Source organism: Spermophilus citellus (assembly GCF_964194105.1).
Source record: "Spermophilus citellus genome assembly, chromosome: 7".
NCBI lineage: Eukaryota > Metazoa > Chordata > Mammalia > Rodentia > Sciuridae > Spermophilus > Spermophilus citellus.
In genome coordinates this window covers 108,655,500-108,680,527 of record NC_138188.1, presented here as the reverse complement: position 1 = coordinate 108,680,527, position 25,028 = coordinate 108,655,500, and the positions used below count along the sequence as shown (strand labels likewise).

The 25,028-nt window shown below is 42.0% G+C and overlaps 1 protein-coding gene across 6 annotated transcripts in view; it reads right to left on the bottom strand.

Moving 5' to 3' along the window:
• The window catches only part of KALRN (kalirin RhoGEF kinase), a 662,170-nt gene that overhangs the window by 204,625 nt on the left and 432,517 nt on the right, over positions 1 to 25,028 (bottom strand). For all 6 annotated transcript variants that reach the window (XM_081301760.1, XM_081301761.1, XM_081301757.1 and 3 more), the window contains exons 26-33: positions 22,952 to 23,021; positions 20,583 to 20,672; positions 15,783 to 15,875; positions 11,575 to 11,686; positions 9,654 to 9,844; positions 9,116 to 9,217; positions 7,684 to 7,826; positions 4,410 to 4,512 (exon numbers count right to left, since the gene is read on the bottom strand). In XM_081301760.1, the coding sequence (XP_081157886.1) occupies positions 4,410 to 4,512; positions 7,684 to 7,826; positions 9,116 to 9,217; positions 9,654 to 9,844; positions 11,575 to 11,686; positions 15,783 to 15,875; positions 20,583 to 20,672; positions 22,952 to 23,021 (904 nt within the window). The remainder of the gene's footprint in view (positions 1 to 4,409; positions 4,513 to 7,683; positions 7,827 to 9,115; positions 9,218 to 9,653; positions 9,845 to 11,574; positions 11,687 to 15,782; positions 15,876 to 20,582; positions 20,673 to 22,951; positions 23,022 to 25,028) is intronic.

Here is a 25,028-nt window from a genome sequence, read left to right as displayed (position 1 = left end):
GATTCTTCTTTCTGCCACTTCACTACTCAGGCTTACTTGACTAGAATTCTATAATTCTAGATATCTTTAATCTGGGGTTGTAAAGCCCCATCATTCAATAATATACACATAGGCAAAAGACTCTAGTAGAATGTCCTGCACAGAGTAGTAGGAACATATTCCTTGAGTTACATAGGGGGCTCAGACTCCTATGCAACAAAGTATGCCTTCAAAAATATTTCCTTAAAAAATAATACTTTTGCATAGGACTGGCTTAAGTAGAACCTAAATATTCAGGTTCATCAGAAATGGTACAACAGCAATGCTGGGAAAGCTATTAATGCCATTTATGTACTGAGGCACTCCTACTGGCTTTGTCAGGGTTTAGTGCACAGTTATGAATAACAGACTGTTTCCTTATCAAGGGAGGATTTACAGCGTATAGCTTCTCTCCTATAGAGAAAATTAGTAGAGTTTCTTTCTCTCAAGACTTTGAAGAAGAGTCAGACAAGAGGGTTTCCCCATGCCAAACCCTGAATGAGAAATAAGAAGAGGGGCATATTGGTCTTGTGTCCTTAATCTTGCCCAAAAGCAAGAACTTGGATGAAGCCATAGAAGACTGTGTTTATTCAATAATGCTGGAAGATGTAGTTAACGTGCTGGACAGATTGTATTTAAAATGCTGGAATACTGGGATGGGGTTTGACAAGAGAAAATCTAAGGGACACAAAAGTCCTATACTCTTGTTACTAAGTCATCTGCCTAAACTAAGGGCAGTCTATGCAGAAGGCACTGAGGTTTTTCATGAGCCAACATTAGACACACCTACTAAACATGATGCACCACATTAGGGAGAACTTTGAAAATAGCAGCCCTCAATCAAGGAGCTACATTCACATCATCAGATCACTTACGAGTTACATACCCTTCTAGATACCCCATTGTATACAAAAATGCATTGGAGGAAATCCAGAGGAAGGCAACCATGAAATGGAAGGGTTTAAAAATATCTTAATACAAGGAACTTCTAGGAACATGTGAGGACTTTTAACCTACTGGAAAAAAAGGGCACAAGTATCTCAAATATTTAGTCTTAGGGGCTGCCATTGGCCAAATGTGGTATACTTTCAGCATTAAATCAGTGTCTGATAGTAATAGATATTAAACCATTAAATTATGAAATGTAACCCATGAGCCAATGCTAACAAAAAGTCTACACCTAAGATTCTAGAGGGTATAAATGGAAAGGGGAGAAAAGTTCTTTGATTTACAGACAGGTAAATTGAAGCTATACCACTTTAAGTGTAACAGAGAGAAGAAGCTTTTAACAAATGTTAATAATGATGAGCCAGAGATCAGAACTCTGCTCAAGAACTTGCAAAGATCCTCAATCTGCTAAAAAATTTTGCCCTCTTAGAAGGGTAGAAAACAGCCTTTACTGAACATCTTACAATTACCAAGGGAATGCATTAGATTCCATCTTCCCAATGACTCAGAGAGAATTATTGCCCATGTTTTACAGCAGGGAAACTAAGGCACTGTAACCTATGCAATGTTGCACAGAAAGTGTCAGAGTTGTGATTTGAATCCAGGTGTGTCCAAACTCTTCCCCCACAGCACATGAGAAGCAATTTCAGGGGTACCTTGTAGCCCTGCTGCTCCTCGGGTGGGTCGTTATTAGGCTGTTAATAGTTATGATCTCCTCATCTACCAGACCAACAGTGCCACATTGCTGTCATTTCTCTGCATCAAAAAAGAAAGACTGGGGCACATTTTTAGAAATCTGTTGTTAAAATGATTCTGATTTCTATGAGGTGTCTCTGTCTTCTCCCTTCCCCACGGTCACCCTGTTTCCCTTCTGTTGAATACAGGTCAGCTTACCCAAATCAGTCTACTTTGTTATCTTTCTTTTCTCTAGAGACCGTTCATCTGCCCACTTAGAAACTGGGGTTTATGGCCTTCTAGTACAGATAGAGGGGAATTTGACCCTGATGATCTATAAATTCTATTAATTCAAGATGCCAACAAATGATTTTACTGATGACAGGAAGAACAGGTCACAAGGAGACACATGGCTGCCTAGTTATCACTGCTCTGGGTTAAAAGAGTGAGAACATTTTAAGTTATAGTGCTTGCTCACTAATAGACTCTTTATTTTATTTTGAAAGTGACTATTTCTATGTGATTCTTCAGGTTTTGTATATGGGACATAAGATTTCTCATCATCTCCCACCTTCTGCTTATCTCTCCTAAGGTCAGAGAAGGTAGTTGAGGGTTAATGTCCCTAGTAGGTCAGGTTATTCATCTTACTAAAACTTTCTTCTTGTAGCTAAGGAAACGTCTAAGTATATTTAAAAATAGAATGTCTATAAGTTTGGCTACAGCCAGGCCACTGGTTTTAGCTACCTTTCAACCCTGAGTTTCCATGAGACCAGGCACCGTGTGCCCTCTATTCATTCATTTCACAAATGTCTCCTGAGCCTCTAGGTACACTGTATGTCAGGATTATTGCAGTGAAACAGACAGACACAGCCCCTGCCCTCATCAGAGACCAATGACCTGGGATAGACACAGACAGGAAACAAAAAATTGGACAAAAAGGGATTCACACTCAACGAACAGTCCATATCTTTCTGCAGTATCCAGCACAGAACTCCGCACATGTGAGGTGCTTTCACAAGTGGCTGAAGTTTGTGAGGAATGTGCAGAGAGACTGACCAGCTAGAAGAACTTCAGCATTGAGAGACTAACACTTTAACTTCTAGAGTGAAAGGACAACATGACTGTCAATCAGGAGGCCTGGGTTCTAGTTCCTGCTTTTTCACTAACCACTAGAATTTTCTCAGGTAAGCCACTTCATTTCTCTGAGCCTCAGTTTCCTTACTTATAAGAAAAGGGTAAGCACTAAGATCCCTCATTAATAACGAAATGCCTGCTGTTGGAGGTCTTTTAATCTAGCCTCACTTACCTGGCCAGAAGGAAAAAGATTAGCTGAGCAAGGTCTTCTTATGACAAAGGGCCCTAGAACAGGGGTCTGTGTCTACCTCAGGGCTTCTGGGAAGACGGATTAGCAGCTGGAAGGAATAAAGCCCCTGGACCAGGAAACCAACAGCCTATGTCTGAACATGGGTGATACTGCCCTTGACCTACCACCCATTCATTAACTGTTCCCAAAGGAACACTTTTATTCATAAGGTATTCTAGAATACCTTTTATTCATAATGTATTCTAGTCATATTGCTAGACAATAAATTAGAGGAGACAGGAAAGTACAGAAATAGTTTTCTTTGCATGTTTTTACAAGTGTAAAAAACTTAATTTTCCATCCACTCTGATATTAAAATTGGCTTAAAAACTTGAAGGCAGAGGTCAGAATCACCTTGAATGCCCTTGAACACTAGTCTAAGAAAGGATGGTTAGGGTAGTTGGGTGCCAAAATTGGGACACAATTCCCCTGTTAAAGTCTCAGTGGCTATTTTTTTCCCGAAAAGAAAAAATTAGGAAAAATCCTAATGAATGCAGATCATCTTTTAAAAATACCCATACTCAGGAAATTAAAATTAATCAAGGAAACAGCCTGCTGCCTGAGGTTGAAGGATCAGGTTGAAATATTAGGTCTGGATAAACTAGGGCCAAATATGATTTGAAAACCTATAATTTTATTAATAAAATCGAAATATGCAGCAAAAGGTTACCTCACATTCTTTGGACTCTGAGGTAAGCAAATGCAAGTAGGCTGGGACATGGACCCTTTTCTCCCTCTGCTGAAAATTCATGCAGGCACCTGAGTAAATACATGGAGTCTTTCTAGTTTCTCTTCCTGTGCTCCCTCCCTCTCAGAGCTCCTAACTCTTGCTGGCTCCAAGGTGTGGAAGAGCAACTGACCAGGCTTTCTTACTAGATAACTCCATCCTTCATACATCATTTCCTGATCCTCCTGCCCCTCAGGAACTGAGCCCTGGTAACCTGGTCACAGGAAAGCATCATTTATCCATAAGTCCTTTTGGATAAGAGGCCTCTATCAAGCAGCATCGATGAGGCCATTTCCCAAACCATTGGTTTTGATCTAATTTTGAGATAAGCCCCATTCAAATCATGATAAATATGAACCGATCACAGCCACTGGGGTCTCAGGAAACTATCCCAACCTCAGATCTTCTGAGGTTCATCCTCCCGTAAGGCAAAGTAGCCCAAGCAGCCCAGGCAGGGCATCTCAGAGACACCAGACTCCTTGACCTCACCTCTCCCACTGTTCACCCTTCCACTTCTGTATGACTCTCTCAGCTTAAGAGTCTGGTCCTGTTCTGTCCCCTTTGCTGACACAAAGGGACAACTGGCTCCTGAGTGGGAGGAATTCTGAGGGTAACTTTCCAGGGGTGCTTAAACCAACAAGAAGTCTCAGGGGACGGAAGACTGGGACTCTGTCCTACCTTGTCACTGTCCACTGTGTTCTGAGAGGTCCTAGAGGCAATGGAGATGGTGTCTGGCTGGCTGCTCCCATCCCCCTGGCTGTCAATATCCTCCACTCCATCCCTGCAGGAAGAAGAGAAAGAAAACAGGGGTGGGGGTGGGGGGAAACAACTGTGGGTTTAGAGCACACAAGGATTTCCAGCTAGGTGGCAGAGCAGTGCCTCAGCATTTCTAGCAGGGATCTGTCTACAATTATCCTGCTGAAGGGAGCAGCCCTATATGATTTTAACAACATCACTTCTAGCACTTAGTAAACATATCATCACTATGCTGATAACTGAATGCAAATTGATCTCTCCCCATAACTCCTCTGGCCCATCCTGGACAGGGGCAAGTTGTGGTTTTTCTTTTTTAACTGGGTATGGATCTAAAGCAGGCAGTAGGAAGATGTGTATCCTAGGCTTCCATCCAGTGGACAGGGTCATTTTCAATAACTTCAGAGTATAGGACACTGAAATAGTTTTTCTATGTGTTTTAATTTAGGTTGATGGCTGGCTTATTACTAGTTTATGAAATAAGCCTGGTGCAGTGGCACATGCCTATAATCCCAGCAACTCTGGAGGTTGACATAGGAGGAGGACAAGTTTGGGACTTGCCTGGGCAATTTAATGAGATCCTCTCTCAAAATAAAAAAGGGCTGGAGATATAGCTCAGTGGTAGGGCATTTGCCTAGCATAGGTGAGGCCCTGGGCTCACTCCCCAGTATTGAAGAAAAAAAAAGGTAAGAAAAAAATGAATATTTTTCTGTTGTTGAGACAGGGTCTTGTTCTGCTGCCCAGGTGGACTCAAATCTCTAGGCTCAAGCGATCCTTCTGCCAAATAGCTGTGGGACTACAGGTCTATCTGTGATAATCTTAAATCGACACAGAAGGCCAAAGCATTTTCTCAGATTGGATAAGAGTTACAGATTCTACAGCAGCTTTTGGGCCAGCTGTGCTTCTCAGTGTCTTTTGACTAGACTCCTGGTGTTTAGATGTGTTCATGCCCCATGTCCATGAAACTATGCAACTCTCTGCTTTAGAACTGTGCCTTGATTCTGCACTGAACCCCGAGCGGGGTACCAGAGGGACTGAATGCCTGGAAATGGCTGAATGGTCTGTGTCAGGAAAAACTTGGAAGATTTGGACTGGGGTTGCGGGAATTAGCAGAGAAAACCAGTTTTCCCATGGACACTTTTATGAAAGTCAGACCCCAATGCTGCTTATGGAAAAGTGAGAGTACTGGGAGATGAGAATTCCATGCCTGAGAATTTCAGCCTAGGTGCAAAATGCCACCGATTATGAATCCACCTTCCAGAGCCTAAACAATTATAATGTGGTGTCTTGAGTTTATGTGGATATGCGTGTGTATGCAGGGGTTCACCTGTGTGCATGTGTGCACGTGTGCATGTGTACATGTACAGTGTCCACTCATCAGAAAAAGCAGTTTCTCCCTGGCAGATCATTTCTAAGTTGACTGCTCTCTTGCCATCACTTGTGGGTTTGGGAAATGCCGACTTTTTTAATAACATAAGCCATACATTCGTAGGAAGGAAAATCTGCTGTAAAAAGAAATTATGTGACGCATTTCAAAACCAAAAATAAAGGACTTTTAGATCATCTGTTGTTTTTGATTATCTGGGCCACTGCCCCCACCTTTTGAGACTGTTGAGAGCTGGCTGTACTTTCTGCTTCCTGCTGTTCTGGCCCTTCTGGTCTAGTCCAGATGAAGCCAGTTCTGTAGGGTATGGGCCCCAGCCAGAAGTGTGGGTAGCATCCCCCAAGCCAATCCCCTCCTCCGTAAACTCTGTCCCCATATCAAGGAAGCCAAGTGAGGGGGAGCACAGATTGTCTGGCTCTCTTCTGCAGAGTCTATAAGGTTTCCTCCCCTCCCATCATGGAAAAGAGAAAAGAAAAAAAAGGTAAAGAGAAGGTGGGGACATTTCTAAGACATGCCCTTCCTACATTCTAGAAACACTCCAACTCTTCCACACTAAGAAAAGGGTGTGTTATTTTACAGAGTAACCTCAGCTAACCTCACCTGAGTTTCCTCACTCACCATGGTCCTAGGAAATCTGTTCTTTACAATAGTTTCCTTTCTATCTTCTTTGTTAAAGTATGGGCTGCATGAATCAGGATGTCTCTAGTGCTAAACTAAGTTTACCCATAACTTGAACTCTAGACATGGGTACATGAAGTAAAAATGAATCCTCCTCCATTATTATTCATAACTGGCCTTTCCAGCACTGAGCAGGTGACCTCATCCTGGTCATATAGGTCTTGAGGCTTCTGCCCCTTGAAGGCATCTCTACTTTAATCATTCCCTTCTTTTGGCTACCACTTCCCCCAGGAGTACTGATCCCACTTCATAGCCCCTGCAGCAGCTCCCCATCCTACTTATCCTGGTTGATACCATAAAGTCAACTAAATCCCCTGGATCTCTTCTATTTGTGCACAGGGGAAGAACAGAGAACCTGTTATCACCAATAATGATCATCTCAAAACTCTGCTTTTGTTATATATTTTCTCAAAGTGTATATGAAGTTTTCATATGCTTTTCTTTCAAGTGTAGGTGTCACATGGAGACTTGGGAAAGAAATGCTTAGGAAGTCATCCACTGGTTTGGAGGAAACTGAGATTCAAAAAGATCCAGAGAGATTCAAGAACTAAGTCCTCTTCTGTTTGATGTTACTACTTATCATAGCTGAATAAAGGTTAGAACTCCATGGGGACAGCAGTAAGAGCCACAGTGATACCTGGCCATACCACTTCACCTCTTACAGTGCACAAAGTTCTTCCACTGTCTAACTAGTTTAGAGAGTCCCCTGCTCACAGCCCATCTCCTTCCCAAAGACTTCCCTAGACTCCACATAGAAGGCCATCTAAATTCTTCTTTCTTTGAATTCTTACAGTATTTACCATCCTATGGATAGTGCCTGTTCTTGTCTAACTAAGTGTGAGACATAATTGTTAGATGGTTCTTGAGGGAACTGACTCATCTGATACTTCCTTTTTCTCCTCACATCACCAAGTAGAGCCTTTATCAAATAGGAGATGCTCAATGAAGCCCTGCTGCACTTCATTAACAGGAGCTCATGGGATGCTTAAAGATGAGATAATTCTCCATTAGGTGAAACTTGTGGGCCTTTCCAGAGAGAGTATACAGTGTAACACCCCTTCAAAAGCACAGAGTCCCCCCACTCCCACTCTTAGAAGCACATGAGTGGGCAGTGCTGGAGGGAGAGATGCTGGTTACCTCTTACTATTGTTCCTCTGTTTGGCTGGTGTTTTGGGGAGCTGAATTGGCTCCTTTAAAGCTCCTTTCAGGTGAATGATCCTTTCTTGTATCACTTCTCGAATGTTCTTGATCCACTCCTGCTTGGTTTCAATGTTGGAAGCCTGGAGTGCCACAGTGAGAAAGATTGAGAACCCCAGCTCCTGTTGCCCTCTGAAAACCAATCTCAATCCCCTCCCATAGGCCTCAGCTGTTATTTTCAAGGATACCAAAAGTTCGGGAGTTTATTTCTCACTTTATACTTGTGACTCTTTAATCCCAGGGATGCATTTCTCAAACTCCTAGAATAAAGCTATGACTTCAAGATGCAATGTAGACTCAGTCAAGGAGAATTTGCAAAATATCTCAAGACCCATAGGGCATTGACTAATCCTGATGTCTTTCCTGGGACTGGTACAGTATCTGGAGGCCTCTGCTGGGCAGGGGTTAACACTTGAGCTGCCAGAACCTAGAGAAGTCTGGGGGCACTGGGAGGGATGGCATTTGAAGGCAGCATTTCTCATCAGCCAGCATGGACATAGGCCAGGATGTTCAACACCTACCACAGCTACACAAGCTTACACTGGCTGGAAGACAGTCTTGGGTTTTTAGGCTGCTAAACTGTTCACTGGAGCAATTGCTATCATCCCTGAACGTCCCATTTGATGTCCTGGATTTTTTGTTGTTGTTATTGTTTTAGATAATTCTGCTTCATGACAAGTAGCAGCTATACTGGCAATTCAGAGTGAACAAGTGTGAAGGTTTTGTTGGGGCTGGACCATCTGCTCCCTGGTACCTCCCTGACAACCGAGTGACCAATGCAAGCTCCATCTACATGATTCCCTGCTCAGTCAGGCTACTGTTTCCAGAAGCACCAGCTCAAGGCTCAGGCTATGCTCTGGAGACCTGAGACAACCGTGTTGAGAACCCACGTCAGAAGGGTTAACTACAGCTCCTAGAGCTCAAGTTCCTAGAGAACAAGGTTCGTATCTTTTACATCCTTGTTCCTTGTAGCAGTGGGCAGAATACCTTACACATGGAAGGTGCTTAGGGAAATACATTAGGTGAACATGGAGCAAATCATGGTGCCTTTTGTCAAAGGGCCAACTGTTGTTCTTGCCACCAGAAGGAGACATAGGGTCAGAACATAGCTGAGCGGGCCTTGTTGAGGAGTCAGCAGGCTACTCTTTCCCTCTTCCCTCTATGGATTTGAGGAGAACATTGTCTTTGATATTGACTCTGGGTCTACCTTCATGATGGAATTTGCTTCTTAATACCCATGTGATGCTGCCATTCTCAAGAGAGGCCCAGTGGTTTCCAGGTCCCAGCTTTTCAGATTCATATGCCCACATCCCTCCCTTAACCCCTTTTCCAACCCCAATAGGTACTGTGCCCAGCAGAAAGCTGTACTTACTTTGAGCACTGTTTTATTGTCTGAGGATGGGGTGCGCCCAGACCACAAGGCGAATTTGCAGGGGTCGCCCTCTACATGCTCGGTCACACCCAGCTCTGAGGTCTGTAGACAGGAAATGCCTGTGAGAGGCGGGGAAGGGGAGGGCAGTGGGGAAACTTAGGGCTGGGACGGGAAGGGAAAGGCAACAAAGAGGAGAGGACCGAGGGAGGGGCTTCTGTCAATCAAACTTCAACAGACTGGATATTTTGTTCATCTACCCAGGATGAAGAACCTACAGGCACGTGCCTGATTAGCAGGTACCAGGAAGGGATGTGAAGAGGGAGGTGCTAAAAGCAAACAGAAAGAAGAACTGTGAACTCTAAAATGCAGAGGTGGGAGGTGAGGGTGGGAGCTTTCCAAATAGGAGCCATTTGCATTTGTCCAGGAGGGTTTGGTGTGGAGGCCGGGGAAGAGATGAGCTGAGTGTGTCCAGATCCCTTCCTGCCCACGGGCTCTATGAAAGCAGGGGGTCTTGTCCTACCCCACCTGCCCCACCTACCAGTAGCTTGTTCTTGTAAACATATTTCGTATGTCCTGAAGAGTCTTTGATCTCCTTGCTAAAAACCAAGGAGATCTCAAAGAGGAACAAGTGCCGCTCCCGCCCCTTCCGGATCAGAGACTTCGGGTCCCACACTTGAAAGGCATCCTGGAGAATCAACTCCCCCTGCACATCCAAGTTCTCGTCGAACCCTGAAAAAACACCCATGTCCACCCTGTGGAGTTTCTCTACCACCATGTTGCAGGGTGAGTTCCACTCTCTCTTGGAGAAAGGCTTCCCTAATTGTTAGCCCTCGACTCCCACAGGCTTCTGCCTTTTGGACACCAACATAGACAAGTTTATAGAATTGTGATTAGATCTCCCCCACCCACCCATTCCCTGTGCCCAAGTACACTTAAGCTATGTTAATGGAAACTCCTGCAAGGGACCTGTGGGACCTTCCCTCCCAGAACCCTCATGTGGGAGGGACCTGAGACCTCCCTCAAAGGGCAAATCCCATAGCTCTTCCTTCCACATCACCTAACTTTCCTAACTCACAGCTCTGAGTGGGGCTGAAGACACACATTGCCTGATGTAGTGTCTTGTCTCCGCTGCCTTAGCCACTGCCTTATTTCTTAAATTCCATTCCTAGGACTCTTCCCTTTGATTGTTCCTGCTCAGAGTGGTGCACAGCTTTCACCAGTTTATATTTATACCCCTGTAAGTCCTTATGAAGGTTCTCAAACTTTAGTGTGCATTAAGAATCACTTGCCCATCCCTCTCCTCCCAAGAGATTCTGATTCAGCAGCTACGGAGCAAGTCCATGAATTTGCACTTCTGACCACTTCCCAGCCACTGCTGGTGGTCTGCAGACCATACTTGGAGTAACTGGATCTAGAATACAGATGGGGGCAGGCTAGATGAGCAGGGAACTTATGGAAGAAGATACCCAGGATTGCGGGTTAGGTGCACATAGAAAAGAAAGGGGTGGAGAAATTGTGACAATAGCAATAAAGTCAGATGATCAGTGCTCAGTCTGGAGATGATAACCAAGATTCTTTCACTCTAAGAATTAACGCTTCCTGTGCTACTGGTTGACCAGGAGACCACACCAAGACTCTTGGTGGTGGTGGGTGGGGGTGGAATGGGATAGCATAAGGTGGAATGGAGGCTAGATGAGAAAAACAGTCAATGTGCTTTATATACTTGCAACAGACTATACTTATTTCCTTTAGCACCTGTGTGCCAGCCCAGACTGGAATGTGGAGTCTTAACGCATCTATCAAATCCCACCTCCATGTGGCTGCTCTGCCCATCTGTTCACAATGTCAAGACCACGTGACTAGAGCCTTGCTCTGGAAGGATTCTGGATTCCAAGAACATAGCTACAGCTGACAAAAGTCATATCTGGGCTATCTGACTAGTCTGTCTTAACCTGCTATGGAAGGACAAAAGGCTGGTTGCACAAGAATGTGAATGTACTGAATGCCACTGAACTGCACAATTAAAAATGGTTACAATGGTAAATTTATGTTATATATATTTATATATATATTTAAAAAGATGAGCATAATGCTAAAGATAATGGTGTGTGTGTGTATAATTAGAATTTCTCCTTATTCTGATTAACAGGAGTGCTATGGGTCAGGGCTATAGCACATTTATAGCAAAAACGGTGGCCTGTCCTAGACTATCTCATGGGGAATAAGGTGTCCAAATACCTTAAGTGGCTTAGGCCTGGTCCAACTTGGAGGCAGGTGTTAACCAAACTGGTTTGTGGCACTTCTCTCCCGTTCTACCAATGACCAACTAAGGTCTTGCTGTTTCTTCTTTCTCCCAGGCTTATCTGGCCTTGACTTTATGCCACTTCCCTCCCACAGTGCCAGCTCCCTGGTCTTAGGAATGGGGGAAGCATCCCCAGAAGGACTGGGAAGACAGCTACCTTCCAGCATGCTGACATGCATGGCATCATTAGCTTTCTTGGGGACACTGAGCATCACCTCCAGGCCATCCTTGAGCTCCCCTTTCCCTTCTTCACAGCAAGTTAAAAGTTCCTAAGGAAAAAAAAAATCCAGACAAAATTAGGGTCATTTCCTCAGCTTCCCAGCCCTCCCACCATCCAGCTCATCAAGGAAATTATACACCAGCCTCGCTCTCTTGCTATACCTGAGTTATAAGGCAAGTGGGGTGGGGAGGGGTGAGGTATTACTGCCAAAGAATTCAAACATTATTTTGTTTCCAGACTGAGCTTCCTCAGCCCTATTTAGTCTATATGAAGTCAACTCAACCCAATTTTCAAATGACTGGAAAAAAAAAAATCAGCAACCAGGGCACTCTCTATCAATGAACTGCTTTCTGGAGAAGGAAGGGGGTAACAGCAAAGCCTACAAAAGAGGTATGGTATTGTGGGATCACAAGAATGAGAACTGAGAGAGGAAAGAGAAGAGAAAGGGAGTGCTGCACACCAGGCGGCCCTCATCTATCTCTGTACCCCTATTTCTAACAACTTATTTATTTATTTTTAAATTTTGAGACAGGGTCTTGCTAGGTTGCTGAGGGTCACACAACACTGCTGAGATGGCCTCCAACTTGTGATCCTTCCATGTCCCCTTCCCAAGTAGCTGGAATTACAGCTGTGTGCCACCACGCCCAATCCTATTCATAAACGCTACTGCACTGAGGCTGACTTCCATCCTACTAGGAGAACCTGAGGTAAGAGACATTATAGGCTGATAACATTTTCAGAGTTACAAAGTATTTTTAGAATATGTAAATCAGTAGCTCCCAATCTGGGGCCAGTGGGTGGGATTCTAGACTAGTCCTTTCATTGTTAGAATACGAAGCGGTGATGAAGAGGAATGGAGGATTTCCCCTAGGTTATGAAACTCAGAGGAGGCCATGCAGGGGCTGGAACACAGGTCTCCTGAGACCAAGCCCAGCACTCCATCCACCACACCAGCCATCTTTTCCACATCCTTTACTCACTGAGCCCTCCTAGAGCAGACCTTCTCTTACTTCCTGGGGGAAGTGGGGACATACCCTCTCTTTTCACTGGAGTCTTAGTCATCACCAACCCCAGAAAACACATACAGCATCTGGATGATGGATGTAAGATCACCTCCAACTCTCTTAGGAATCAGAAGATCATTTGCCCATCTAGAAGAATGGCTTTTCATTTTTACTATTCTTGCTCATTTTGATATTGGGAGAGAAAGATCTGCAATCCATAGTTCTCCTGGAGGGCCCAGGGGCTGGGTGGTTGGGTGGGGATACACTTGGAGCAAGAAAAGAAGTTCATTTGATCAAATCCTGTAAGTATGTTAATGGCAGGCTGGCTGGCAAATATATTCATGACACTTGCCAGCAGAAGAATGCTTATCTACGGAATGCTTTTAACAGGACACATCTTGGCCTGTCTAGGGCTTCCTATGCTAAACAAACCTGGAATCTGTGGCTTTATGGGCATACTTTCTGGAAAGTGTCACAGAAACTATGGAACTATCTTAGTAAAATGTGAGTGCACTCACGACTCCAGGGCAAGGGAAATGATGCAGCAAACATCATTTGGACTCCCAGCCTGTTAATTGGGCGACAGAACATTCTGATGCTGCAAGAAAGGCCTTGGGGCCACAATGGCTCTCCTGAATTTTCCCCTGATTCATCTCTGCCTTGCCTTGAAATTATTAGTAAATCTTTATACTTGATAGAAATCTGATTAATGAGACTCTGACACAAAAAATCCAGTGCTTTGTGTTATTCTGGATATATTCCTATATGAAAGGGGGGGGGAGCTGTGAGCATCCAGGGAGAGGTGAACTGCCAGGCACACATATTTGGGAAGTACAAGTTCTCAGCCCCTTTCTTGGTTCATGAACAATGTCATTGTTCAGAAAGTACTTACTTCCACCAACCTGAAGTTTTCCCATGTCTCTACCCCTTTCCTAATTTTAACCCTCCCAATCTTTTTCTCATACATTATCAAAAGAAAGCCCAAGGCAGAACATATGAGAGAAACAAGAAATACGCTTCATGTACAACAGAAAATACCAATTAGTTTAATCCCCCAAAGCCATTTAGCAAGTCTAACAATCTGCCCAACAGAGCCAATAAATTCTCTTTGGATCCTTGCTATAGTTTATGGTAGAGAGAAACCTCCACATTTAATTTAGACTCCAAACGGACAGCTATTGCAGATTTACAGGAAGAATATTGACCACCCCAACTGACATATAGTTTTTACTTTCATTCAACACCTAAACTGGTGATCCCCAGAAGATACTGATAATTAGATATCAATTTATTTGCAATAAAACTGACTTAAAGGAGAAAATAAATCCCATATTATTTATTTCTAGTCAAAGTTTAGCACACTATTTTTCTTTGAATCAGCAGGCAAACGTGCCACCAGCACATTTTAAAGAGGCAAACCTTATCTTTCTTTTTCCCAATAATTTTATAATCTTCCTACAATAAAGTCCCTGTTACATATTTGTTCACTTCTCAGTTACACACACAGTACTTCTCCCCAAAACTCTCAGTTCCAGAATGAAGGCCTACAGCCCACTCTTCCAGATATCTAAAGCAATACACAGGGTGGCACATTCCATGTCCATGTCCCTCCCTTGTCCTTATTGCATGATTCAACCCAGGGAACTTCAGAAACCTAGGGGATTTAAAGGAGAAGAGAAAGGCTATATTTTTCTTAGAACAGCACTTTTTGTTTGTTTTTTGAGATAGGAGCTTATTTAATTGCCCAGGGCAGGCCTTGAACTTTCAATCATCCTGCCTCAGGCTCCTGAGTTGCTGGGATTATAGGTGTGCACCACCATGCCCAGCTCCTAGAACTGTGTCTTAATTGATTTAAGAACAACTCTATCAATTCCTGCAAAGGATTTGAGATATATTAAAAACAAACACACAAAAATCAATTTTAAGTGTCTATTAGACAAGAAAAACAATTTAGAAGGGTCATACATTGAGCAGGGTAGGGAAGGAGAGGTTAATCATGCACAGAAATGCAGGCTGAGGGGAATTTACTGTAAGAAACCAGAGTCAAAGGTAAAGAGGAGCCTGAAGCACTAAAGTACTTGTGGGAGAAAAGTCAAAAAAAGTAAAAAAGATACTTTTTTTTTTTTTTGGTACTGGGGATTGAACATAGGGGTGCTCTACCACTGAGGCAGAGGCTTCTGAACATCCCCATCGTGACTAGAGGCCTGATTTGAAACCAGACTGTTTTTCAGGTTCAATGAAGCTAAAATGTGTGATATGCAACAGGCATTGAAATGAGCTTCATTTAATCAGATTTTCTCTGAAATTATATATCTTTGAACATGTCTCTTACTATACCTTCATCCTTTGCACTACAGGAAAAACCAACAAAATCTCAAAAGGAGAAAAACTCCATCCTTACATGTTAGGGATTACTACAGATTTATGATAATATCTAACTGCCTCTAAGATCAACTTCTGTTTTTGTGGAAATGCCACATTTTCAGAGCATCACTGTATACTTTATATGAAAAAACTCAAGTCAAATTACTTAGTATTTTATATAATTTGTTTATTTGACTTTAAAATAAAAGATTCTTAAAGGAAATCCAATTCTCTTGGTTGGCTCTGGAGAAAACCCTAAAGGACCCTATCAGTACAAGATGCCATATGTCTAATATGTGCCCTCTGACTACTTTCCCTCAATAACTTTATGATCTTGACAAACACAGATTAAAGCAATGGTAGGTGCCACCCTGGCCTCCACTACCCATATAAACTGTCCTTAATACTCATCAAAAGCAGAGGCCGCAGGAGGAAGCTGCTCAGGAAGGAGGGATAGAAGAGTTGCTCAGAGCCAGCCAGGGCCCGAGGTGACAACTTTTAAAGGTTGCACAAGGGTGGGTGGAAGTGAAAACCAGTCAGAACTTATTCCTGCTTCCTTTTCTCCTCTTCCTCCCCTCAATCAAGAATCTGGAATTCCATGGGATAGGAATAGGAACTGCAGTCAGGAGCTGGCAATGCCACAAGACCTCCTCCTTGGAGCTCTGCTCTAGGTGGAAGAAGGCCTTCAGGTAGAAGTTTCCCAGCTCCAGGCGCAAAGCTGAGACTCCCTCACCCCAGTCAGAAGTGAGTGAAGGTGACAGAGGGGGAGGGAGGTACCTTCAGGAGCAGTTGGTACTTGGTGATCCTCTGGACTGGCTTAATTAGGTAGGAAGAGATGGAGTTGGCCAGACCGTGACGCTGCTGAATCTCCTACAGGGACGAGAAGAAGGTACAATGAGACGGAGGAGCAAGTGTACGCGTGTTCTAAGAGGTAGGGTAAGAAGAGAGGAGGAAAGGGGAAAAGGTGGACAGTTATGAGAAAATATTCTTGGGTAGGAATGGAGGTAAGAAAGGGAAAAAAGAGAGATCAAGGTGCAGAGATAGAAAAGAGGAGAACTGCTGAAAAGAGAAAAGCGGGTTCATGAGACAGAAGTAAAAAGCAAGCAGAAATAGAGAAAGATAAAAAGTAGAAAAAAAATGACGAGGTCAGTCAGGACAGAAAGAGAAAAGAGGGGAGAAGTTGTGGATGTAAGAGAATATATGGGGAGGGGCAATAATGGGATAAAGGACAATGAGAGTAACAGGAAGACAGAGAATGAGGTTCCGATTCCAGCTTTGTGACTCTCACTCTTTATCTGCCCTCAGAATATTTTAAATTAGCATAAGGATGTATCTCTTTCATCATGCCTCCTCCTTATTTATCTATCTATTTTTTGAGACAGGGTCTTGCTAAGTTGCTGAGGCTGGCCTCGAACTTACAATCCTCTTGCCTTAGCCTCTGAGTTGCTAGGATGCCACGGCACTAGGCCCACCCCTCCTCCTTAAATTTACCACATCCCAACTTAGGATCATCACTTTATTTCTTAATACTTTTTGCACTGTGATCAATGGCACTTCCCTCTTTTCTCAGGTCTCCTAAGCTAGAAAGCACAGTCATTTTTAGTAATTTCTCCTCTGTTTTTTTTGTAGGACAAGTCCTTCCTCTCCATTTCTATGGACACCAGCCTCAGCACTTATGCCAAGGCCATGGTTTCCAGCTGCTGTGGGTGCCTCTGGTTTCCCCTCTTATCTATTCTCTAACTTACCTCCAATTGATCTTATACTCCCCAAACTGTCAGAGATATGGAGGTCAAAGAAGGGGATATACTACCCCCTGCTCTCAGAAAGCTTACAGTCCAGCTGAGACTACTCCACACACATAAACTAGAGAATAACAAAGGACCACAGAGGATGTGTCAGAGCCAGAGAACTAAGAGAAATCACTGGCTCCGGAATCGTCAAATGGTCACAGAGGTTAGTAGTAGTAGAGACCAAGATTCACCTGGGGCTTAGACCATAGGTAGAGGTTGTTTAAGAGGAAAGTTGAAAGAATGACACTTTCTAAAGGGAAAACATCAAACAAAAAACGTTCAGGCTGAAATGACCATTATGTGTTTAGATAATGCCTAAATGATACAGAGGATGCATAAACAAACAACAAAAACAGATAAGCAAGGCTAGGTCATTGGAGGACTTGAATTAGAAGAAAGAGGATTTGATGGTAAGTTTTTCAATGGCAAACAGTATAGATCTATTTCTTCTTCTGATGACAACAATATCTCAAAAAGGATAATATGCACCCAATAGCAACATAGGGGTGGAGATTGGGGAAATAGAGACACAGAGACAAACTAGAAGGTTACTGCAAATGCCCAGGTATATAAATGAGAAGTTACCAGGTGATTCAGCAGTTCTGCTCTGAAGTGTATACCCAAGAGAAATGAAAATATATGTTTATGAATGGCCAACTCAAATGTCCATGAACTGATGAACCAAAAACCAAAATATCCACATACATACAATGGAATATTATTTTGGACATAAAAAGGAAAGAGGTACTAAAGCATGCAATGACACAAATTAACCTCAGTGGAAGATGCGAGTGACAAAAGATCCCATGTACAAACTACCTGATTCCAATTACATGATCTGTCCAGACAAGAAAGAAAACAGATCAGTGAAGGCTTAGGGCTAGGGGATCAGGTGAATGGTGGGGTGTTGGTAATAGCTGCAAGGTGTAGACTTACTTTATGAGGTGATTAAAATTCTCTAAAGTTTACTGCAGGGATGGTCACACACATCTATAAGCATAATAAAACTTTTGAATTATATATTTTAAATGGGAGATTTGAATGGTATGTTAGTTATATGACAGTAATGTTATTATTCTTCAAAAAGTCCAGAAGTGCAATGTGTGGGCTTGCCCTAAGCTACATTTAGTTTAAAACAACAATAACAACAACAAACATTGGGAGAAATAAAAAGAAATATTTTAAAGCTAGATTATAAAGGATTTGCTATGGGGTTATAGAGGAAGGGGAATGAAAAGGATTAAAAACTTAAGTTGTTCCATTTTCCACCAATGACCCAAGAAGGTAGTGATATTTTTACTCATTTGCCTCTTCCCTATAGGTGCTGGTGACAGAGGACTTGTTAAAGGATGCTGATCTCTTTGGGCAAATGAAGCTGTGGGCTTATCTGGGGGCCCCGGTGCCCCTTGGGGAATACAATGATATTTAAATACATGGTTCCCATGCAATGTGCTCACAGTACTGCTGATGCCCTTCCCTCTCTGGGAAGACTGTATGTGGAGCAGAGAAAGAGGTGGCCCCCATCTGCAAGGTCAATTGAAACAGGCTCAGGAACACAGGGCACCAGACCCTGTGAGAACCCATGTTGTTCTCATGTTTAAGTTCAAAATTCTGGATCAGGTGAATGTGCGGGTCTTTCTAGGACTTCAATTTTCTATGTTCTCTTTATAATAATAGATAAGAAATGGCCTTTTAAAGGGTTTGTCACTTTTATAGAATGAGAGCTAAAGCAAATGGTTTCTAGGTGTAGAATTTAGAGAAACCTTTCTAACGAAGTGGAAATAAACTATAAAACTATGCTTTCTGAACGAAAAGCTTTGGGAAAAATCAGAAAGATTTTTTATTGTTGCTCTCCTCATGTCCAGGCCGAATTTGATGAACTGATGGTTTTCTGGCTTCCACTGGCCTTCCCAACTAATGGCATGGCTCCCATTGGTTGGAAATGAGGTGGGGTGGGGCAGTTTGGGAAGAGGAGTGGGAAGAGGAGCCAAAGTCTAAAAATTGACCGGAGAGACTAGGGACTCAAGAAACACAGAACTAAGGTAAATGAAATATAGCATCAGGCATTCAGATGTGTACAGATATGACTGAAGCATACCATCAGGCCTCAGGAGGCTCAAGTGGAGAGAAGGTATATAACAGAAAGGCACATTGTTGGCTTGTCAAAAGGCAAGTCAGTGAAAATGCTGTAACAGAGATAGAAAGTACAATACCTGCGTAGAGAAGGAAGGATTTGTGCAGGTAATAGCTTTTGGCCTTTGGAAGATAGAATTCTAGAGTAACTGTGTGTGTATGAGAGAGAGAATGTGTGAGCTGGAGCACATACATGCACGTGCATGTGAGCAAGAGGCTTGACGCTTCCTAGGCAAGAAAAACAGTGTGAGTAAAGATAAGGACACAGAGTGTCAGAGGCATGATCAGAGCACAAGACTTTTCTTGGCTTTTTCTGTTTTACTCTAGGAATTCTAATTTTGGAGATCAATGGCCATTTCCATATTAGGTCTCCATTTTAAAAAAATCATGTCTGTTTCTCATCTAGCTTCTCCCATCAAGTGTCATTCCTTCACTGAACAACAGCATACTCTTGGAATCAATTCTGCTATAGTAGTGTCAGCCTAGAAAGATGCCCAGAGAAGGCTTATTTTGTAAAACTGAGTACAAAAACCATTTTTCAATGTCTTTGTACTCTTCATGGGGCCTAGCACACTTCTTGCATATAATAGACATCCTAATATTTATGGGAAAAATGAGAGCAAGTAGGAAGAAATATAGACTGATGGCCTTTTAAAATTTCTGAATTTCAATTTTCTATAACTTCTGATATAACTATCAGAATGGCCATAGTCTGTCTCTCACTAAACTTCCCTTTTTCCCCTAATTTCATCTTTCCTTCTAATTCATTTCTTGAATCTTGCAGTCACCCTTTGATTCTGTTCACTGTGGAGTCAACAAGTCATTCTCTTTGGACACCAGCACTGAACAGATGTACTCCATCATCCACCAATAGGACTGTGTTCTTATTCAAAGCCAAAGACTCTGACAAGGACTATCAGCCTTCCTCTTATCTTGGCTTCCACAATAGCAGAAGGGCTCAACATTGGCTGCATATTTCTATCACCAGAACCTTATAATCCCCATTGTAGCCTAGGCTACATTCAGGCCAACCATATCAGAATCTTAAGTGGGGGGCTCAGGAACCAATATTTTCCAAAGTTCCCCAGGCAATTCCAATGTGTATAACTAAAGTTGAAACAAGTGCATTAAGAAATGATTCTCAAATTTGATCGGGCATAAGGGAAATAAAGACACAGGGACATGATGGATCCTTAAAATTCAGAATATTAGGCCTCACTCAAAGCTTCTGACTCAACAGATCTGGAGTGGGATTCAAGAATCTGCATTTCTAATAAGGACTTGGGTGATGCTGATGAGACTGTCCCAAGGACCACACTTTGAGAACCACTGTATTTGAGAAGGGTGCATATGGAAATAGAAGTAAAACACTTTAACCAATAGCTGCATCATAGAAGCCTTCCTCTTTTGCCTAGCTAGTTATGGTGTTGAGGCAGAGAGCCAAATTTGCCTTGTCCAAAGTTACAGTAGTTGAGATGGAATGGGATAAAACAAAAGACAAACACTATTTTGTTTTTGTTTTTCTCTATGCTTTTCCATGTAAAGGTTTGGAGGTGTCAATTAGAACAGAGGATGGCTAACTAATGATATCCCAGATCAGAGAAATATTTCCACCTGCTTGTCAGTTGGTACAGAATGGGAAACCAGAGCTTACATCAAAGAAGGTGCCGGCATGCTCCAAGATAAGCTGGTTGGAATCAGGCTTGTTTTTACAGTAGGTAACATACATCTGAAATTTGTCTGCCTGAAAAGAACAAAGACAATGATAGATAAGCATTCATCAGTTTCTCCCTTCTGTCTCCTGTGGCTTAGGTCCCGGTGCGGTCTGTACAGTTAAACCCTCAGATACTGGTGCCTGGATTTTCTATGGCAAATGTTCTGCACCCATTCCAGCCCAGGATCCTTAACAAACTTGGGAATGCTTTTCTCCTCCTGTTAGGGAGAAAAAGCTTGCTGAAAATAAGCTTAGTTTAATATTAGTGCTAGAAAGAAGTAGAAAAACTGACTCATGTATCATATTGTATTCTGACACTGGACAGAAATTATTTAGAGATTATCATCACCCTTTTTTGAATTACCCACAATTTTGTTCCCCATCTAGAGAAAGGACAAATTCTGTCCCTTTTCAAGAATGCAAATGAGGTGTGATCTCAGAGGTAGATCTGCTTGCACCCCAAATGTCTATACTGGTGGGGGGTAGTTTAAAAACAAAACCAAGCCATCACTCCCAATTTCCCAGAGGCAATAATGGTGACCATTTGAGGCAAGGTCTGAACAATGATTCCTAAACAGATTGTCACTTCATGGCAGGGTGAAAATTCATTTCTTATTTCTCTCAGCACCTTCTGGGTTAGTTATACACCCTTTCCACTGGAAAGGTATATGCATTTTGCCCACCAAGTACTTTCCCCAATGGTGAAACACCATGTACTTGGACATTTGAGGTATTCTCTCCGGAGAGAACAGGCTAAATATGTGCTCATTTCATCAGACTTCACTATTCTGTATGTTTTATGTATATTAACTCAGGCCACCCCTACGCAGTGAGTTCTATTATTTAATTCGATGAGAAAACTGTACCACAGCTTGATTAAGTGACTTTAAATTCCCATAGTTAAAAAGTGGTAGAGCCCGAGCAATCTGACTCGAGGGTTATGGGTCTGAACCATTGCCGTTCAGTACATTATAAAGCAACAGTACATTATAAGCAACTCTCTACTCTTCATTCTTGCACTGCACTCAGATACTAGGATTATGAGATTTAAGAAAAATCTCCTTGGAGTAATTCTTGGCAGAAACTGTATAATTTATCCAATCACCAAAGGTTTTCTGAAACCAATTTTAGGGCCTATATACTACCTAGGAGGTAAAGCAGCATCCCTGAGAGATAAAGATAAATCATACTTATGGTTGATTGTAAAGATAATCCACAAATTGCATGAAACAAGATGCCCCAAATTTCCTCTACTTAATGATCAATCTTGTTTTTCTCTGTGTTGGCTGTGCAAGGGATCATAAATTATTTATCAGCATTAATATGAGCCAGGCATTGGCTCATATATTAGAACAAAATAAGATGGCAGTATGAGACTTTCCAAAGGAATCAGAGTATGCTCAGAAGCAAACATTAAGATTTTATAAAAAGAAAGTTGTCTGGAAGTCAGTCTTGAGCTGTGGCACTGCTGTAATACTTATTTCATGCCAGTGAGCTCGTCAACCTCCTATCTCACTTTAAAAATCTAAAATATAATCACAGGCCTGCCTACTCCATAGAACTTTTGAGAGCATGAACTCTCTGAATTGCAAAGACATTTTGAAAAGCAATTAGCTCATTTTGAGTACAAGTTATAAACAGGTAATTATCATGTAGTAGAACTCCTGACCCTAGGGAAGAAGTTTCACGTTAGTCATACCCACTGTCCTAAGTGAGCTTCCCTGGAGTTCTTTGCACTCATATCCATGAGCCTGAGCACAGAAAAATGTGCAGTGGGATGTTAATGAAGATTAATTTTTTGGTTTATATATTTAGAACCTGGTAAATTCAGGCCACAGACTTGGCCCATGATGATAGCACCAAAAAAGAGGATAACTAGACATTTGTCATGTATGACAAAACTGGGAGGGACACCCCAGGAGCCTGTCCTCTATTAAGGAAGGAAGTGTAACCAGTGGTTAAGGAGCTTCTGAAAGTTCTAGTTCCCCGATCCGCATCTTGAAAAAAATAACTAGTGGGCTGAGCTGCTGTGGGGTGGTGGTCTTGTTCCACACTCCCGATCTCTCAATTTTAGAAAATTGTTAAAGAGAGCTTAAAATGGTGCTTGGACTTGCTGTCTAAGGACTTTCCCGAGGACAGTTCTGCTCCCCAGGGATGGTGCTTCTCACAGATGACCCGATGCTCTCTCTGCAGCCCCTGGTCCTGTGTGAGGCTGGCAGCGACACCATGCCTCCAGTCAGGCACGGAGCAGTGGTACCATGTGCACTCCTGGAAATGTAGACAGTGGGAGAGGGAGTTTGGGTGGTTACCCAGGTGACAAAGCAGTGTCCCACGTCCTCAGGCAGCTGCTCATATTTCTCCAGCTCTTTGAGGAAGATGCTGCAAGGGGAGAGAAAGGCTGCATGAGATACTGGTACAGGGGACCCTGTTAGAGGGTTACACCAAGGCCAACACAGCTGTAACCTCTCAATTATTTACACATGGATGTTTGACTCTCTAAGTGATAATGTAGTGAGATGCAGTTTTTATGTTGGAACTAATTTCATTAAAATATATGTTTAGAGCTACTAAGAATTAGTGCTACTTAACATAATATTATTTCCCTGAGGGGTTCACACTTCTTGGGGTAGAACATAAAAAATGAAATATTGTACTTCTGTTGGATCTTTCATTTTGTCAGCAACTCTGCCTCCATTTTTTACTCAAGTAGTCTGAATATACTATAAATAAATATATATATATATATATATATATATATATATATATATAGTATTGTAATCTCTGTATGCTTTTCTTTTTTTTTCTTTTTTTTAATTGATTATTTAAAGCATTACATAGCTCATGATATATCATCTTTCATACATTTGACTCAAATTGTGTTTTGAACTCCCATTTTCACCCCAAATACAGATTGCAGAATCACATCTGTTACATATTCACATTTTTACATAATGCCATATTAGTGACTGTTGTATTCTGCTACCTTTCCTATCCCCTACTATCCCCCCTCCCCTCCCCTCCCATCTTCCCTCTCTACCTCCCCTGCTGTTGTTCAATTCTCTCCCTTTTTTTTCCCTCCCCCTTGCCCCTCATAACCTCTTATAATTTTATGTATCATTGAAGGTCTCCTACTATTTCCATGTGCTATAAATATTTTTAAAAATGTAAATGTAAAAAAATAACAAAATGAAATATCATTCATAACTCCAGAGATGAAGTGAAAAAAAAAAAAGTTCAATCCTTCAGGGGCCTTGTAATTCTTGGCTTGCTTCTTCTACCAACAACCAATTTGTGCTAAAAACACATGAGTTCAACTTAATGTTTTTAATACAGACATCATTAGAAGGAAATTTAATGGGGAAAAAGTCACAATATATTCTGAAGCTCAACTGAATTACTGCAGAATCATCTGCCATGTGGATAGCTACATCATGGCTCCTTTCAATGTTAAGAAACAATAAAGAACGAATTATACGAACTTCAAATTTATGTATTAAATAATTGGTTTAGCCTCTGAGAATTTAAGTTCTAACAAGTCAGCATTATTGAAATATAATTTCCATTAAAAAAAATCACACAAGGTAGCCAGGTACCATGGCTTCCAGAGTCACTGTAGTCCTAAAGACTCAGGAGGATGGAAAGTTTGAGGCCAGCCTTGGCAACTTGGCAGGATCCTGTTTCAAAGTAAAAAATAAAAATAAAAAGGACTGGGCATGTAGCTCAGTGGTAGAGACAGTAAGTTCAATACCTCATACCAAACACAAAACAACAAAACAAAAAACAAACTAAATACACACAAAGTTTTCAAATAAAAAGTAATTACAAGGCTTTGGGAAAGGTAACAACAGACACAGAAAATTCTGTAAACTTTATAAACAGCAATTTTACAGAATCTATCAAAATCACAAACATACTTATCTTTTGACTGCAATTCCCCCCACCCCCGTGGTACTGGGGATCAAACCCAGGGCCTTGTGCATGTAAAGAAAGCACCCTACTGACTGAGCTATATCCCCAGCCCATAACTGTGTGATTTTAATTTTAGAAAATTTCCTGTAGTTATATCTCTACATGTGTGACATAGATACATTAATTGTAACACTGTTCACAATGGCAAATCTAGTGTATGAAAAACAAAATATTTAAACTATGGTATCTCCATAGAACCAAATACTATATAGCTGTACAAGAAATAACAAAGCTTTCTGTTTTCATATGGGAGACCTTCAGGACAAGCTAAATGGAAAAAGCAAGGTGCAGAAGAATGTACATAATACTACATTACTTTTTATCTAAGCAGATTATATTCTATTTCCAATCCAAGAAAATAATAAAAGTCCTTGCCACAGGGAACCAGGTAAAATAACAGGGTGGAAGATAGTGTCT